General features: G+C 42.1%; 2 protein-coding genes across 3 annotated transcripts in view; one reads left to right on the top strand and one right to left on the bottom strand.

Annotated features, from left to right (window-relative positions):
* The window catches only part of ngb1 (neuroglobin 1), a gene marked incomplete in the record, with an annotated part of 31,869 nt that extends 25,315 nt beyond the window's left edge, over positions 1-6,554 (top strand). The window contains 1 exon segment of the mRNA NM_001124388.1: positions 6,544-6,554.
* LOC110497898 (calcium permeable stress-gated cation channel 1) overlaps positions 1-16,984 on the bottom strand; it is a 34,220-nt gene extending 17,236 nt beyond the window's left edge. Inside the window, exons 1-3 of one of the 2 annotated variants that reach the window (XM_036954857.1) lie at positions 16,743-16,984; positions 16,397-16,524; positions 2,647-2,907 (exon numbers count right to left, since the gene is read on the bottom strand). In XM_036954857.1, coding sequence (XP_036810752.1) covers positions 2,647-2,859 — 213 coding nt within the window. In that variant the 5' untranslated portion in view covers positions 2,860-2,907; positions 16,397-16,524; positions 16,743-16,984. Of the gene's footprint in view, positions 1-2,646; positions 2,908-5,730; positions 5,942-16,396; positions 16,525-16,742 lie in introns of those variants that run through there. The other variant, XM_036954858.1, reaches the window with a different exon arrangement.
* Positions 16,985-17,113: the final 129 nt, after the last annotated feature.

Below are 17,113 nucleotides of genomic sequence, written 5' to 3'. Positions count from 1 at the left end.
TAAATGAGACAATATGTTCATGTTGCCCACCTTTAAGTTTGATGATTACTTGTGTGCTGCCAGCTGTGGGCAGGATTGAAACAAAACCAACCTTAATTTACATTGTGATGCAGTCATGACCACAAGTCTCACAAAACTCAGTTTTGGATGAGACCGATTTCATGACCAAAATGATCCTGACTCATATCGAAACCACATGCTGTTTTCTAAAGGAGAAGTTGATTTTTAGGGCCAGATGCTCTTTAGAGTTACTGTATGTTACTGACATGACCAAGGCATCTCAACTGTAAAGACAAATTCAAGTGTACGCATTACACAACTCTGAATATGACAGATAAGAAGCAATATAGGCTATATGAATACAAAGAAACATAAGCCCCATAAAATGTACCTGTAGAATGGATAAGTTAAGACCTCGTCAGTTCTACCAGCTAGTGTGAGATTTTCAAATGACACAACATTTGAGGTCACATCATTTAAAGGCCTATGTATTTTCAATATTCTGTACAAACCCTAAAATGGCCATCTTTTCTCCTCTCCCCATCAAAGTTCAAGATTGTTTATTTTTCATATACACATGAAATACTCACTGCAATGACATGCTTGACAATGCAACGCTAGAAAAAGTAAATAGCTAAGTGAATAAAATAGGAACAAAAATAAAATGCTCAATTAAATAATTTCACCAATTTAATAAGCTTTTTTTTAAAAATTTTTTACAAATAGTTACATAGCCTATATGGAAATAAGACATGAGCCATGCATGTTTACCTGTAGAATGGAATAAGACCTCTATGATTCACTTCATTTAGCCAGTTCTACCACCTCAACATTACCAATTTTAAAAACGGGGTTAAATGTTGTAGTACTGCTTCAGTCCACATGAGGGCACTGTGTCACTGTCAGAATATATACTTCAGTTAGCAAAACGTTCTCGTCTCTTCGGTCTCAGCTAGCCAACCAGTCAGTAGCTACGTCACTACAGAGGCTTCTTGCAGTGCCTGCTACTGACTAGCGCAGCACATTGTATTGTTTATTTTTGTCATTAAAATGTGTCAGTAAAACATTTTCTTATCAGACAAAACATTAAACGTTTGGGGCTGGAACAAAAACATCTAGGCCCACTGGTTAATAGCAAGACAACTGTGAATAGGACCCCTGTCCCATGCTCTCAAAACACACAGGAAGTGAGAACCAGGGAATCATTATGAAGGAGAGAAAGAATGTGTTGGAGCACATAATACACTGTATGGAAAAAACATGATCATCTCTCATTTTACACAATATCCTGTGGAATAGATCTATAAAATGAATAGCGTATTCAGACCCGTTGACCTTATCCACATTTTGTTACACTGTAGGTCACAGCCTTTTTCTAAAATATATTAAATTGTTTTTTTCCCCTCCGTCAATCTACACACAATACCCCATAATGACAAAGCAAAAACCGGTAAAAAAAATACCATGGTCTGATGAAACCAAGATTGAACACTTTGGCCTGAATGCCAAGTGTCACATCTGGAGGAAACCTTTCTGGGTTGTGATACATTTCTAAAAACCTGTTTTTGCTTTGTCATTATGGGGTATTGTGTGTAGATTGACGGAGGGGAAAAAACGATTTAATACATTTTAGAATAAGGCTTTTATTTAACGTAACAAAATGTGGAAAAAGTCAAGAGGTCTGAATACTTTCTGAATGCACTGTAAATCATCTGCTGGCTAGATGAGATATTGGGTACTGGGTAAGGAGTATAATGTTGTGAAAAGCAAGATCTCATTAAAGAGGTTGAACTATACATTACCAAAACGTGTAAAGCCATGCATGGGTAATGAGGACAATGTTTGACAAGGTATTGGATTAAGCGGTGATGAGATTAATAAATTCTGCTTTTACTTTCATAGCCAAATGCAATTTGCAAGCTCTCTGCATAGCTGATATCCCTGTTTCTCTCCACCTCTCTCTACTGTCTTATATTTCTTGTCCCTGCGTGGGTGTCCATGTTCTGCTGATGCCCCACAGATTATTATTCTGTGTGAAGTTCTGATTGGTGCAGAGGCATGCTGCCGTCACATGGTGATAATCAAGTTGACTTCATTTGGACCCTTCGTTAAGACACTGCTATTAACCTTCTGTGTTGTCCTGACAACCAGGGAACAATCACAGTGAGTCAATTAAACAGGGCTGGTAGACAGACTGATAAACAGAGAGGGAATCTAATTTGACAAGAACTGACAGTGGAACAGGTGTGTCCAATCACTCATTTTATATCTATTAGTATCCTGGAGTGGGGAGGGTAATTTAGAAACAGTATGAGCATGGTGACATACTGTGCTAGAGAGAGGAGGAGAATGAGTACAGTCTATGCATCATGTGCATACGAATGTGAAGGCTTGTAGGTAGAGTAAGTGGAGTTGTCAAGATAGAGGCTTAGCTTTTTATTGGCTTTCTTTTCATATCATACCACTTCCTCTATCTGGGAAGGATAAGAAAGTGTACTAAAACGTGATACTAAACAATGTTTACTATCATGTTATCAGAGATAAAATGAAAGGTTGAGATTGTCGTAGCACTGTAGTGTGTGTGCGCGAACATACATGTATCCGTGTGTGTGTGTGTACGTATACATCTCTGTGTCAGCAACATACCATCCACATGACAACATTAATGGCGAGGACCGTGGGCACCCCTCCAAAGGGCAGGCCTTGCAGGACACTGCTGCGGGAGTGGGAGCGGTAGCACCTCTCTGCTGCAGTGATGTTGTCCTCCCCCAGAGAGTCCAGGAAGCCCAGCACATCCAGTTCCATATCCCTCACATCCAGAGGGGGCGCCCCCGTCACAAACAGCTTAGAGTCCGCCATGAGTGAGCCTCGGCCTACGTCTCAGGGGCTGAAGTCATACAAACACAACTGAGGAGAGAAACAGTAAAGTGATTAGTATTGAAAAGGTATGCAATTTTAAAAGAAGGAAACAACAAATAAGCATTTAGTTGGACAGTGAACACCATGTGTATCCTGTACATACGACTAATAAAATAGGACAACAGTGTGGATTCCCTATGGGCCACTCTCAGCCTGTCTGTACATGCACAAAGAGGATCCCTCCAATGCCTTCAGGCCCAAGTGGCATGGCATTGACCTTGGTCTGTGTGCCTACACACAACAATTTATCTGGAGGTCACAAAGGACCAGGTGAAAACTAATAGCTTCCATCAATCCAATGAGATAATGTTTGGCATGAGCTTCCTTCATGTCGCTTGTTGCCATAGTAGTTTGTCGTTTTCCCATTCACCCCAATACAAAAGGCCTATTTGTTAGTCTGATTCCAGAGCACCCCACACATTAAACAAGAAGTGACTCCTGAAACTGTAACTCAACACCCTCTGTAGAGTCATTTCTATCCTTGGGGATATTGCAGTAAGTGTGCATATCCAATAGCCTGGATGTCTTACTAAACAGCACAGCCATCATCTGAAGTATCTTCCCAGTGATAAAAACAGACCGCCTGTCAAAAAGACCGTAGGCTGTCATCATACCGAGGCATATTATTGTTCGTCTCTGAGAAAACTAAGCCGTAAATCAAACATTCTGGTTATAGTTGGATCTTAAAAACTAGGATAGTTTTAACATGTGCCTCCGCTATTTTTCACCCCGTCAACAGTCAATCATGACATTTATGGCTGGTGAAACACCCACCGAGTGGTTATCAAGCAGTAATAATATTCCCTGGTCTTGTCAACAGGCCATGGCAGAGTGATGCCAGTCCTAGTATCACAAGCGTGTGGCTTTCACCATGAGCTGAGTATGAGGAAGTCATGAAGGTCTATTAAAAAGCCATGGATGGTCTTTATAAAGCCGTGTGAACGCAGAGCAGCAGTGGACTGGAGCGCCATGTGGAGATAACGAGCGGCCGTCAATCTTCACTGGCCCACAGACAGACAGGAAGTGGACAGGTCACATAGCCTGGCCGCTGTGAACAATTCAGTGGGGTAGCCTACAGGTACAGCTTCATTCTCAGCAGAATGACTTATTAAAGAACCGCAAATCATGAGCAAGAGATGAACCACCGAAGCAGGAAAATATTGATTAGAGTATGCACCACAACACTGCTTACAATAAATGAGGTGATGTACACTAAATTGGTATTGTAAAAATGAAGTAATTTATGATACTACGTAGCTTAGAGGCTTTTCACTGTGTACTCAACTGATCCATGAGCAGCTTGCTGAGGTACAGAGTTTATTGACGGTATCTGTGGATTTCCTTCGGTATGGATGAGAACACAGATTAGCACATCACTCACGCTGCGGTGGCCTCGGTCAGGGTCTGAGCAAGCTAACTGCAGCTACGGACACTCCCAAGCTCTCTGACCAATCAATACAAAGATCATCTCTTAGCTCTACAGTATTTGTATACACTTTTCACTCTACAAATGGACACAGTAAAGTCCATATCATCACCTAAGCCCTATCTGAACCTTGCTGTACTGCAAACTAATACTTAGACATGAGTAGGAGACATGCTTAACAAGGTTATGCTTTAATTTTAAGGTTCCTCAAATAACTGAGTCAGTTATTTGCAGCAGTAAAAAAGGCAGCCAAAACTGCAGAGAGCAAGAAAACGCTAGTAGGCATCCAAACCCTCAAAACATTAAGTGCAGTCCATTTGGTGTGATTTGACTGCGTCAATAACGTCACTTCCTGTGAATCTAGGGCACTTTATGGTATGTGATGTTAAAGTACACCATGGGGCGCTCGCTGTGCAGATGGAGAGATGGAGCAACAAGCAGATATTTCCTGCAAGCATCAGTGGGCGAGCTAATGAACCGCTAGCAGATGCAAAAATCAGACTGGGACATGGCTACATGAATAGAGATGTGAAAATTACATTAAAAGCTATAAAACCACTAGGCATATACTTCACACTGGGCGCACTCATGTAGAAAGCCATCTGTGAAGAGATTGGTATCAGATCATTGTGCAGCATCTGTCTGCTGCCCAGAGCATCTGGGTTTCTCTGAGGACAACACTGGGAGGGAAGTTCCCATGGATACAGGACCAAATCAGACCCAACACGGTGTCTCTGAGGAGATGCGTTTCTACACTAGTGATCGAATTTGCCCTCCTCACTGTCCCAGCATGCCATTTTCATTATCTGTTAAATGAGTGTTCACTTCCAATAAGAGTTCTAACCACTTAACTACAGTACAGCTGTGCACAGTAAAAAATAAGCTGACTACAGACTTGAAGCAAAAGCGCTCTTCCAACAAGCAATACAGCCAGAGACACAGTCATGTGATATCGGAAAGGGCTATCCAACAATGAACACTGCTGTTTATGCAAACACAAACAAAATGATGGAATAACACAAATGCCCAACTGTGGCCCAACCTATCAGTAACCAAAAGCACAAGAGAGACTTGCATGACATGTATTAAAATGATATTTTATTTTACTTTAGCGTATAATGGTGATGCTCTATCATACTAGTTGTAGATGAAATGATAAGGATCGAGAGGATGGTGAATATTACAGAAATTAAATATAACCAATAACCATTCACTAAAGACAGTAGCTGTGACTGCATCACTTGTTGAGCAAGTGCAGACCACAAAACTGAACGGCCATGCACAGGGAGAGATACACAATACACAGGGAAACAGCCCGACAACCTAAGGTAGAGATACTCACTCTCCAACAAATAAGAGCTTAACATACTGTAGTTCAGACAGACCTGCATCGGCTCACTGAGATGTCCCTCCCCTTCCTCCATAGCCACTCCTTGCTAGCTATAGCATCCCTCCTGAGTCTTTCATCACCAGAGGGCTGGATCCTGCTCCTGATGTGATGTGTGCCTCCTCTACTGTACAGAAGCTCCACACTGCAGGGCAGGATGCTGTGGGCCACCCACTGTGTCAGGTCATGGGGCACTACAACCAACTTCAGTCTCGAGCAATGAGACTCAGCAGATTACGCTACACTGTTTTGTACAGTACTACACCCCACCCCTCACAAAGTCTCTGTGGCTCACACACACACACACACTTCCTCACAAACAAACACCCACTTACTTATGATTCCCACCTCCAAAACGGCAGCCTGGTTTAAAAAAAGGCAATCAAGTAAAATGTACAAACACTTTCCTATAAGTCCTTCAGATTCTGTTGCCTGCTGTGGGAATATTAGAGCCTTGGGTGTTCTGATCGTTCCTCTGATCCTCATTCCTGAATAAGAACAATGAGCCAATGCAGCAGATTAGAAACTGGATTTTGGCTCAGGCTATAAAAGTGCCTCTCTCCCATGACTGGCTGGCAGGCAGTACTAGGAAGAGGCTCATCTGGCCAGAGCATCAAAAAGCGGATGGGAAAAGAGCTGATCCTGAAACCTCAGTTATAAGACGAGGAGGCAATTAAAAAAATAAAAAGAGCAATGCTAGCTCAGACCGGCTAATTTGGTCAATGCACCAGAAAAACAGCAGAAGTGGATGTGTGTGTGTGTGTGTGTGCATACGCGTGCTCAACTGAGGTTTTGCTGCCATGATGCTCAGAAAAATACTTTATACAAACAAACCCTGAAAGGGTAAATCTGGGTAACACTAAACCTGCAATGCAAACAGTTCAATGGGTCTGCTTCTACCCATTACTCACAACCAGTTCAGTCAAATCATTCTCTGAAATACATTATCTGCATCTTTGACCAACAGCTGTGTCATCCCAATTAGAGTACCCCTTCAATAGGTTATTGTGAAACACAAATCAAGCCAGCAAACAGCACATTATGTTACAAAGGCCAACTGAGGTAGGCCTAGTCCATGTTTGTACCTCAGGATACTGATTGAAAGCAATTTTCAGTTGGAGTGGGTTGTAATCATGGCCGGTTTTCTGATCAATGTTTCTGCCAGTGCATGAGAGGAACACACTAATGGTTACATACACACAATGATGCAAATATTTTGGATAGTTAGGTTAATATAATAGTTTGTTTAAAATGTTTACATGCTTTGTAAGAAGTACGATTTCCCTAATAATCTTGTCTACTGATGGGACTTTTGATAAATGCAGAAATTTGCCAATCAAAATAAATGTTCTACCACAGTTTGGTTAAATAAAGTTTGTGTGTGGTGGAAACAATTTATAAGACGCAACCTTTCAGTCGCGCATAAGAGGGAAGCTTGCGCTATCCAGTGCTGGCACATGCGCAGATCAAATACACAACTGGAACACCGATTAAGCTGTTTATATGTCCTATTAAATCGAAACATTGGTCAGAAAAACAAATAAGATAAGCAGAGTAAGGTGTTTACATGACTAATGCTAATACTCGGCATTCTGCCATAAATCAGTTTAATATCGAATTATTAGTAGGCATGCCATCTGAATCTGATTCAATCATTAAATGAAGTAGAACAAGGAACAGAGAGTGATGTTCGAGAATTATCACACAAATCAGCCAACGATTCTGAGATGTGCCCAATCAATATTCATCTTATAAGTAAGTGTCTTATAACTGGGAGTTATGGGAGTTATGAAAAGGATTCTCACTTCTAAAGAGGTCAACAAAAATATAGCTGTACATGACAGTGATGACAATGACAAATGCTATACATGTTGCAAAGGGTCAGCCCATGGGTAACAGTGCTGAAACATTTGTGGCAGATCAAAGACATACTGCGCCCACCTGACTCCATGCAGTATCTGACATTGCCTACCGTATTAAATGCAGATCAAAGACATACTGCGCCCACCTGACTCCATGCAGTATCTGACATTGCCTACCGTATTAAATGCAGATCAAAGACATACTGCGCCCACCTGACTCCATGCAGTATCTGACATTGCCTACCGTATTAAATGCAGATAAAATAAAGAGAAGGATTCATGGACAGTAAAACCTTTGTCAGACCCAGATTCATTAACGCGACCTGCTTCAGCGTGCAGATGTCACCAGGGGAAGAGAGTCCGGTCATGGCAGAGAAATTAAACGTAAATAAAGTGTGAACTCAAATTGACTCAACCACCTTTGTCACCTCGACAACTGTCTGTCACTCTGGGATAAAGGACTAGAGGTCGACCGATTCTGATTTTTCAACGCCGATACCGATTATTGGAGGACCAAAAAAAGCCGATACAGATTAAAGCAGCCGATATAAAATAAATTGTATTTGTAATAATGACAATTACAACAATACTGAATGAACACTCATTTTAACTTAATACATCAATAAAAATCAATTTAGTCTCAAATAAATAATGAAACATGTTCAATTTGGTTTAAATAATGCAAAAACAAAGTGTTGGAGAAGAAAGTAAAAGTGCAATATGTGCCATGTAAAAAAGCTAACGTCTCAGTTCCTTGCTCAGAACATGAGAACATATGGTGCTTCCTTTTAACATGAGACTTCAATATTCCAAGGTAAGAGGTTTTAGGTTGTAGTTAATATAGTATTTATAGGACTATTTATCTCTGTACCATTTGTATTTCATATACCTTTGACTATTGGATGTTCTTATCTGCACTTTAATATTGCCAGTGTAACAGTATAGCTTCCATCCCTCTCCTCGCTCCTACCTGGGCTCGAACCAGGAACACATCGACAACAGCCACCCTCGAAGCAGCGTTACCCATGCAGAGCAAGGGGAATAACTACTCCAAGTCTCAGAGCGAGTGACGTTTGAAACGCTATTAGCGCGCACCCCGCTAACTAGCTAGCCATTTCACATCGATTACACCAGCCATTTGGCTGATAGGCTTGAAGTCATAAACAGCGCTGTGCTTGCGAAGAGCTGCTGGCAAAACGCACAAAAGTGCTGTTTGAATGAATGCTTACGAGCCTGCTGCTGCCTACCATCGCTCAGTCAGACTGCTCTATCAAATCATAGACCTAGTTCCTAGGCCGTCATTGAAAATAAGAATGTTCTTAACTGACTTGCCTAGTTAAATAAAAAGGTGTTAAAAAATTAAATTAAAAAATTAAAATCTGCAAAATCGGTGTCCAAAAATACCGATTTCCTAATGTTATGACAACTTGAAATCGGCCCTCATTATATCAGCCATTCCGATTAATCGGTCAACCTCTATAAAAGGACCCTCTCCGAGGGCTTGCAAATAGCATAAATAAAACAATAGCAGGTCCAGAGATGGAGGTCCTCCCCACAGGCTAAAGAAATGTTCTGAAGCCCCCTAATTGAAATATAAGAGTGATTTTGAAGCACACCAAAAGACTCCTCGGGGTAGTTTCTGACATCACTCACTTTTCACAGGTCAGAGTAAAGCACTCCGATAATCCTCTCAAATTAAAGAATTGAGATGAGTGAATATTGCCATTTTTAAGCAATGGAGCAGCAGAGCTCTGATAACAGAGCACTGTGCTAACTAACCTCCAAACGAGCTTCAATGCCATACAACAGTCCTTCTGTGGCCTCCAACTGCTCTTAAACGCTAATAAAACCAAATGCATGCTTTTCAACTGTTCGCTGCCCGCACAACTAGCATCACCACCCTGGACGGTTCCGACCTAGAATATGTGGACAACTATAAATACCTAGGTGTCTGGCTAGACTGTAAACTCTCCATCCAGACTCATTAAAACATCCCCAATCCAAAATGAAATCTAGAATCGGCTTTCTATTTTGCAACAAAGCCTCCTTTACTCACGCCGCCAAACTATCCTACCGATCCTCGACTTCGGCGATGTCATCTACAAAATAGCTTCCAACACTCTACTCAGCAAACTGGATGCAGTCTATCACAGTGCCATCCGTTTTGCTACCAAATCACCTTATACCACTGCGACCTGTGTGCTCTAGTCGGCTGGCCCTCGCTACATATTCGTCGCCAGACCCACTGGCTCCAGGTCATCTAAGTCTATGCTAGGTAAAGCTCCGCCTTATCTCAGTTCACGATAACAACACCCACCCGTAGCACACGTTCCAGCAGGTATATCTCACTGATCATCCCCAAAGCAAACACCTCATTTGGCCGCCTTTCCTTCCAGTTCTCTGCTGCCAGTGACTGGAACAAATTGCAAAAAATAATAATAAATAAATTAAATAAAAAAATTGCTGAAGTTGGAGACTTATTTCCCTCACCAACTATCTGAGCAGCTAACCAATCACTGCAGCTGTACATAGTCCATCTGTAAATAGCCCACCCAATCTACCTACCTCATCCCCATACTGTTTTTATTTTATTTACTTTTCTGCTCTTTTGCACACCAGTCTCTCTACTTGCATATCATCATCTGCTCATTTATCACTCCAGTGTCAATCTGCTAAATTGTAATTATTTCACTCATATGGCCTATTTATTGCCTACCTCAAGCCTTTTGCACACACTATATACACTTTATTTTCTCTACTGTGTCATTGACTTGTTTGTGTCATTGGCTTGTTTACTCCATGTGTTGTTGTCTGTGTCACACTGCTTTGCTTTATCTTGGCCAGGTCGCAGTAGCAAATGAGAACTTGTTCTCAACTAGCCTACCTGGTTAAATAAAGGTCAAATTAAAAAAATTAAAATAACAGATGGATGTGATATACGCATGACCAGCATCACACAGCTAGTGATAAAGACTGAATCTAGCCCTAATAGCTCCTATTATGTTAATGGTCATTAGTTATGCAATGAAATGTAAAGCCATAACACCATATTTCTACTAATACTGTAGGTTCTATTGGAAAAGGCAAAACGCTGTTACAAAGCTAGTTTTTATGTCAGGTTTATTTTTATTTCTGTATCACAGTTGGTTTAGGCCTGAGCAGTTCTGGTTGACCACAGGCTACTGAGGAACGTCCATCTGTCCAGAGAGACAGGGGGAAGAAGGGGAGTCCTTAAGAGGCCCAGCTTGGAGGAGGCGTAGGGGATACAATCTGCTGTTCCACCTGTTCTAAAGTGGGGGTGGAGGGGGGCTTTCTCCTTATTTACTATCTTCTCACTTTTTCTCTCATACACAAATGCACACACACTCAGAATGGCTGCTGAAAGGACTCTTCTGGCCAAGGCAGCCTCTTACTGAAGGCTGGGTGATCCATAACGTGACTGGGGTGATGACTGCACACACTGGCCTTGTTCAACAAACTGAACACCTGTTTCCTGTTTGCACTGAACATGCTCAGTAGGCTCCCTAAGGAGCACTGTCACTGTGTGTATACCAAGCCTGCTGTATAGACTATGTCATTGATAATTAGGGCCAGGCTGGCAGTTTAAGTAGCTCTCATTTTGTAGGCTACAAAGGAAGATCATTCATGCTACTATAAAAACTAGAGGCTACTTATATAAACATCTAGATATACTGTCTTAGATTGGAATAAGAAAGTGGCGATACAATCTCATAACATTTCTGTTGAGAGAGTTCTGTTCCTAGTCAGTGATGTCTAAATCAAATCTGCCAGACATCAATAGATTATGATCAAACAAATGACATATTTAACAAAAGGGCACTGGCAAACAATCTCATTCAGGTTTTTAATCAACACAACTCACATATCACCCATGTAACAGGCAGACAGATGAGTTACATGAATGAAGCCAATTAGAGGCACTGAGTAAAACCCACAAATCACAGGCTTCTCTCCGGGCTCCTGGGCTGTCTGACTGCATCTCTGTGAGTGGAGCAGAGTCCCACAGTTCAGAACTAGACCAAGCCCCAATATGAGGCCTAAACCAGTCTGAGGCAGAGGGGTCAGTCCAATACAGACAGCATAGCCCTGGGCAGTAGGGAGTCATGGATTGGGATTAGTGGGACCTGTGAGAGGGTAATATAAGTATAATTCCAAAGGCAAATGCGAGGTAGATACATGACACTGTCGGTACATGTCTATGGGGAAAACTGATATATTTGATGTGAGAGGAAGTTTGAGTTGGGTTGTGTTGGAAGGAGTCCCTGAGGACTCCCGCTAAATAGTATGGATGCACCGATATTACTTTTTTTGGCCGATACCGATATCCAATATTTTCCTTGCCAAAGAAACGATAAACATTAAGCATTCTAGTACAATTAAATAGTTCTCTCTCACTCACACACACACACACACACGTCTAAGGCACTGCATCTCAGTGCAAGAGGCATCACTACAGTCCCTGGTTCAAATCAGGCTGTATCACATCTGGCCGTGGTTGGGAGTCCCATAAGGTGGCACACAAATTGGCCCAGCGTCTGCTCACGTCTGCTGCAGACGCAGTTAATGAGCTTATCTCTCGAGTCAGTTGTTCGAATGGCGCTATGAGTGTGTTCATGTTTCCAAGTTTCAAACATGTTCTCAAATGCCAATGAAATGGTAGCAGCGGTATGAGAACTAGCACATTCATGAGCATGCAATATGGCTTTTCTCAGTACGAAATCCTCGTCGACCCACTGTGCTGTCAGACTCAGCATGCTCATGGGGCTGACGTCGCTGGTCCAAATGTCAGTCTTGAAGGTAATAGCAGTGACACCCATAGCAAGTAGCTCATAGATGTACGTTTCAACAATACTGCGTAACTCAAGTAGGGCAACATCTGAAAAATAGTGTGTACCGGGGCTTGACCAGTTGGCAAAAACCAACATCATCCACAACAGAGGAAAGTTGATTGTCAAAGGCAATGAATTCCATTATCTTGGCGTTAATGGATTTCGCCTTTGAGTTGTCTCGCTGAAATTCTTACTCTTTCAAATGACTGCTCGACTTGAACAGTTGTTGGAAGTGTTCCCTTAGTACATTTCTGCTTTTGTTCTGTGTAGCGCTGTAATTTTCATGGCGTCATTACGTCATCTGCGTACGTTAGGTATGCACGTCAGTTTTGACGTTGCCGTTAAACTAGACAGACATCGGGCCGATGCAGATCTTGGCCTTTTTAGCTAATATCAGCCGATTCCAATATGCTCACCGATATATCGTGCATTCATATTGAATAGCATGAAACGTCACAGGGAAGCTATATGATATTTAGGGTTAAACATTTTGGGGAATACTCAGAGGTGGAAACTTTCCATGGAATTAACAAAAATATATGCAAATGAATACCATTTAAAAATGTAGATGTTTTTTGCATTGGAAATATATACCATATATGGAGACAGAAACATAAACCTTTTACCTTATCATAAGTAGACAATTGCAAATTATTACATCCCTCCAATAGAAATAAAAATCTATTTAGTTACAAATTGAACTTTAATTAAATGAGTTAACTCTTCAACAACAAATCTCCCAGAAATGTTTCCAACATACATGATAGTCTAGAAACTAAAGCTTTGGTTGTCTTCCTCTCAAGCTTCCATGTCTTCTCCCTGGACCTCCTCAATGTCCACCTCTTGAATAGCAGATGCTAAGGCCTAATCTTCACTGTCACTTTCCAACCTTGTTGAGGATGGCTCGTTGTCAGGCTCAAAAAGCCTCAAATTTGCCCGGATGGCCACCAAGTTTTCAACCCTTGTATTGGTCAGCCTGTTGCGTGCTTTTGTGTGTGTTCCCAAACAAGGACCAGTTGCACTCTCAGGTGGCTGATGTTGGTGGGATTTGGAGGACGATTGAGGCAACAGGGGAAAGAGCTGCCAAGAACCTTGCCCTCATCCAGGCCAAAGTGGCGAGACACGGTAGTGATGACAGCATAGGTCTTGTTGATCTCTGCACCAGACAGCATACTTGGGGTCCAACATGTACGCTGCGGCGTGAATGGGCTTCAAGCAGAAGTCTTCACGCTTTTTGATGCATTTCAGAACTGCAGTTTCCTCTGCTTGGAGCAACAGTGAAGTGGGCAGGGCAGTTCGGATTTCTTCTCTTACATCTGCAAGCAGAGTCTGAACATCAGATAGGATGGCACTGTCTCCCTCAATCCGTGCAATGGCTACTGCTTTTGGTTTCAGGAGTTTCAGGCTGCTTACCACTCTGTCCCAAAATACATCATCCAGGAGGATCTTCTTGATGGGGCTGTCCATATCGGCACACTGTGATATGGTCATTTCTTGGAGAGACTCCTTCCCCTCCAGGAGACTGTCAACCATGATGACAACACCAGCCTAATGGGTGTTGCTGGGCAGCTTCAATGTGGTGCTCTTATTCTTCTTACTTTGCTTGGTGAGGTTGGATTGCTGCTATAACTTACTGACCCTTAACATACCTAACCATTTCCTTGGCTCTCTTGTAGAGTGTATTCATTGTTTTTAGTGCCATGTCCTTGAGGAGCAGATTCAACACATGAGCAGCACAGCCAACGGGTGTGATGCCAGGGTAGGACTCCTCCACTTTACATCAAGCAGCCTTCATGTTCGCAGCATTGTCTGGCACCAGTGCAAATACCTTCTGTGGTCCAAGGTCATTAATGACTGCCTTCAGCTCATCTGAGCTGTCCTGAAGCTACTCCTGCGTTGTCTTGGCAGTGTGCTTAGGGTCGTTGTCCTGTTGGAAGGTGAACCTTGGTCCCAGTCTGAGGTCCTGAGTGCTCTGGAGCAGGTTTTCATCAAGGATCTCTGTACTTGTCTCCATTCATCTTTCCCTCGATCCTGACTAATCGCCCAGTCTCCCAGTCTCTGATGCTGCCACCACCATGCTTCACCGTAGGGATGGTGCCAGGTTTCCTCCAGACGTGACGCTTGGCATTCAGGCCAAAGAGTTCGATTTTGGTTTCTCATGGTCAGAGACCTTTAGGTGCCTTTTGGCAAACTCCAAGCGGGCTGTCATGTGCCTTTAACTGAGGGGTTTTCGTCTGGCCACTCTACTATAAATGCCTGAATGGTGGAGTGCTGCAGAAATGTATGTCTCCACAGAGGAACTCTAGAGCTCTGTCAGAGTGACCATTGGGTTCTTGGTCACCTCTCTGAGCAAGGCCCTTCTCCCCTGATTACTCCGTTTGGCCGGGTGGCCAGCTCGAGGAAGAGTCTTGGTGGTTCCAAACTTCTTCTATTTAAGAATGATGGAGGCCACTGTGTTCTTGGGGACCTTCAATGCTGCAGACATTTGTTGGTACCCTTCCCAAGATCTGTGCCTTGACACAATCCTGTCTTGGAGCTCTACGGACCATTCCTTCAACATCATGGCTTGGTTTTTGCTCTGACATGCACTGTCAACTGTGGGACCTTATATAGACAGGTGTATGCCTTTCCAAATCATGTCCAATCAATTGAATTTACCACAGGTAGACTCCAATCAAGTTGTAGAAACGTCTCAAAGATGGTCAATGGAAGCAGGATGCACCTGAGCTCAATTTCAAGTCTCATAGCAAAGGGTCTAAATACTTATGTAAATAAATTATCAGTTTTTTAATTTTTTTTATACATTTGCAAACATTTCTAAAAACCTGTTTTTGCTTTGTCATGTGTAGATTGAGGATTTATTTTTAAATCCATTTTAGAATAAGGCTGTAACGTAACAAAATGTGGAAAAAGTCAAGGGGTCAGAATACTTTCCAAATACAGGGGGTGGCAGGTAGCCTAGTGGTTAGAGTATTGGGCCAGTACCTGAAAGGTTGCTCAAATGAATCCCTGAGCTGACAAGGTAAAAATATGTCGTTCTTCCCCTTAACAAGGCAGTTAACCCACTGTTCCTAGGCTGTCATTGTAAACAATAATTTGTTCTTAACCAACTTGCCTAGTTAAATAAAAATCACAGAAAATTAAAGGGGCTAATAATGGCTTCTCAATGCCTCGTGTGTGACTGCAAGCATAAAATAATTTAAGGTGGAGTAGCAATTACCATGTTGCTTTGGATTGGTAATGTTTGAGTTTACATCCCACTGGTGATTGCAGTAACACACTGATATGGCAATCTAATCTAAACCACAATTATCAGACATCTTAGAAGAAGTTGGTGTAACCGTTGCTGGTTTTCTTTAATTAGGCTATAGCCTTCAACCTAAATGTATTCAAAGTGACCCGAGAGTAACAGGCTGTGCATGGGCACTAACTAATCAACACAATGCCCGCGACGGTATAGTGAGGGGTGTGTCTGTCAGTGGTGTAAACCTCTGCAATGTACCTTCAGTGTCGCACTAACCGACTGAAACCTGCACAATATTACATTATCCTGACCTACAGACACGCATCATAACTAAATAGGTCCTTTATGAAAAACATAGTTGTTTCCTAACAGACCGAGAGACTACAACAAGTTCTTCAAATGAACCAATAGCCTACATATTGATTGATGTCTTCATCAATTCGCCAGTGCTGCACATCAAACCTTTTAGGGAAATGTGGATTATCCTGGAATGCATGAGGAGACAAGGTTTTCGATTTTCCCTGTGATTCCGTTGGTTTTATTAGCTGTTCACTGCTGTAGGCTACTATCAGGCTACAATCAAAACAGTCAACCCGCCCACTTTTTTTAAAGCTGTATAACTTAACCAAAACCAGCAACCGCTCGCCAAATAGAATTAGATTGCACAAAAGCAAAATTTGATTTAAACGCCCAATGAATGTGGATTACCTCTCAAATGCTCCTTATCGCTAGCGTCCGGTCGGGAAGGATGCTGCATTGCTGCTGCTCATTTTGCATCAGTTCCAAGAAACAAGAGCAGGAACTCCCACCTGCTCAGGGGTTGGCTAACAGGCCGCCTGTAAATTAGACACCAGTCCAAGATAAGGGCACAAACGTTGTTTAGCATAGACAATTGACCATATGTTATTGTTTTGACTGCATTTCTATATTGAGTATTATAATTTTTTTATGTATCCTTTATTTAACTAGGCTAGTCAGTTAAGAACAAATTCTTATTTACAGTTTGAACAGTGGGTTAACTGCCTTGTTCAGGGGCAGAACGACAGATTCTTACCTTGTCACCGCGGGGATTCGATCTAGCAAACTTTCGGTTTAACCACTACATGCCGCACTTTTATAGGCTATGATCAGATCTGGATCGGCTATGACAGTTCACTTTTTTCACACTTAATATGAAATTGTGCAATGGCGGGTCTATTAGCCTACACATGTTTTAATTTAACATATGACATTGAGCTGCGTTTAAGAAGTCGGTTTTAATTCATATGGAGCAATATCATATTCATGTAGCCCATCATTGTAAGCTAAAGCTACTGTCTGTATGTATGTTTGGAAAGTTTAAGTTTTACAAGTAGATGCATCTGTTAATGCTTAGACCACTGCCACACTCAGGGAGTTTGAAGAAGCATCATCGCCACCTGTTGG

This window comes from Oncorhynchus mykiss, chromosome 19 (assembly GCF_013265735.2).
Source record: "Oncorhynchus mykiss isolate Arlee chromosome 19, USDA_OmykA_1.1, whole genome shotgun sequence".
Classification (NCBI taxonomy): domain Eukaryota; kingdom Metazoa; phylum Chordata; class Actinopteri; order Salmoniformes; family Salmonidae; genus Oncorhynchus; species Oncorhynchus mykiss.
This window is presented reverse-complemented; position numbering and strand designations above follow the sequence as displayed.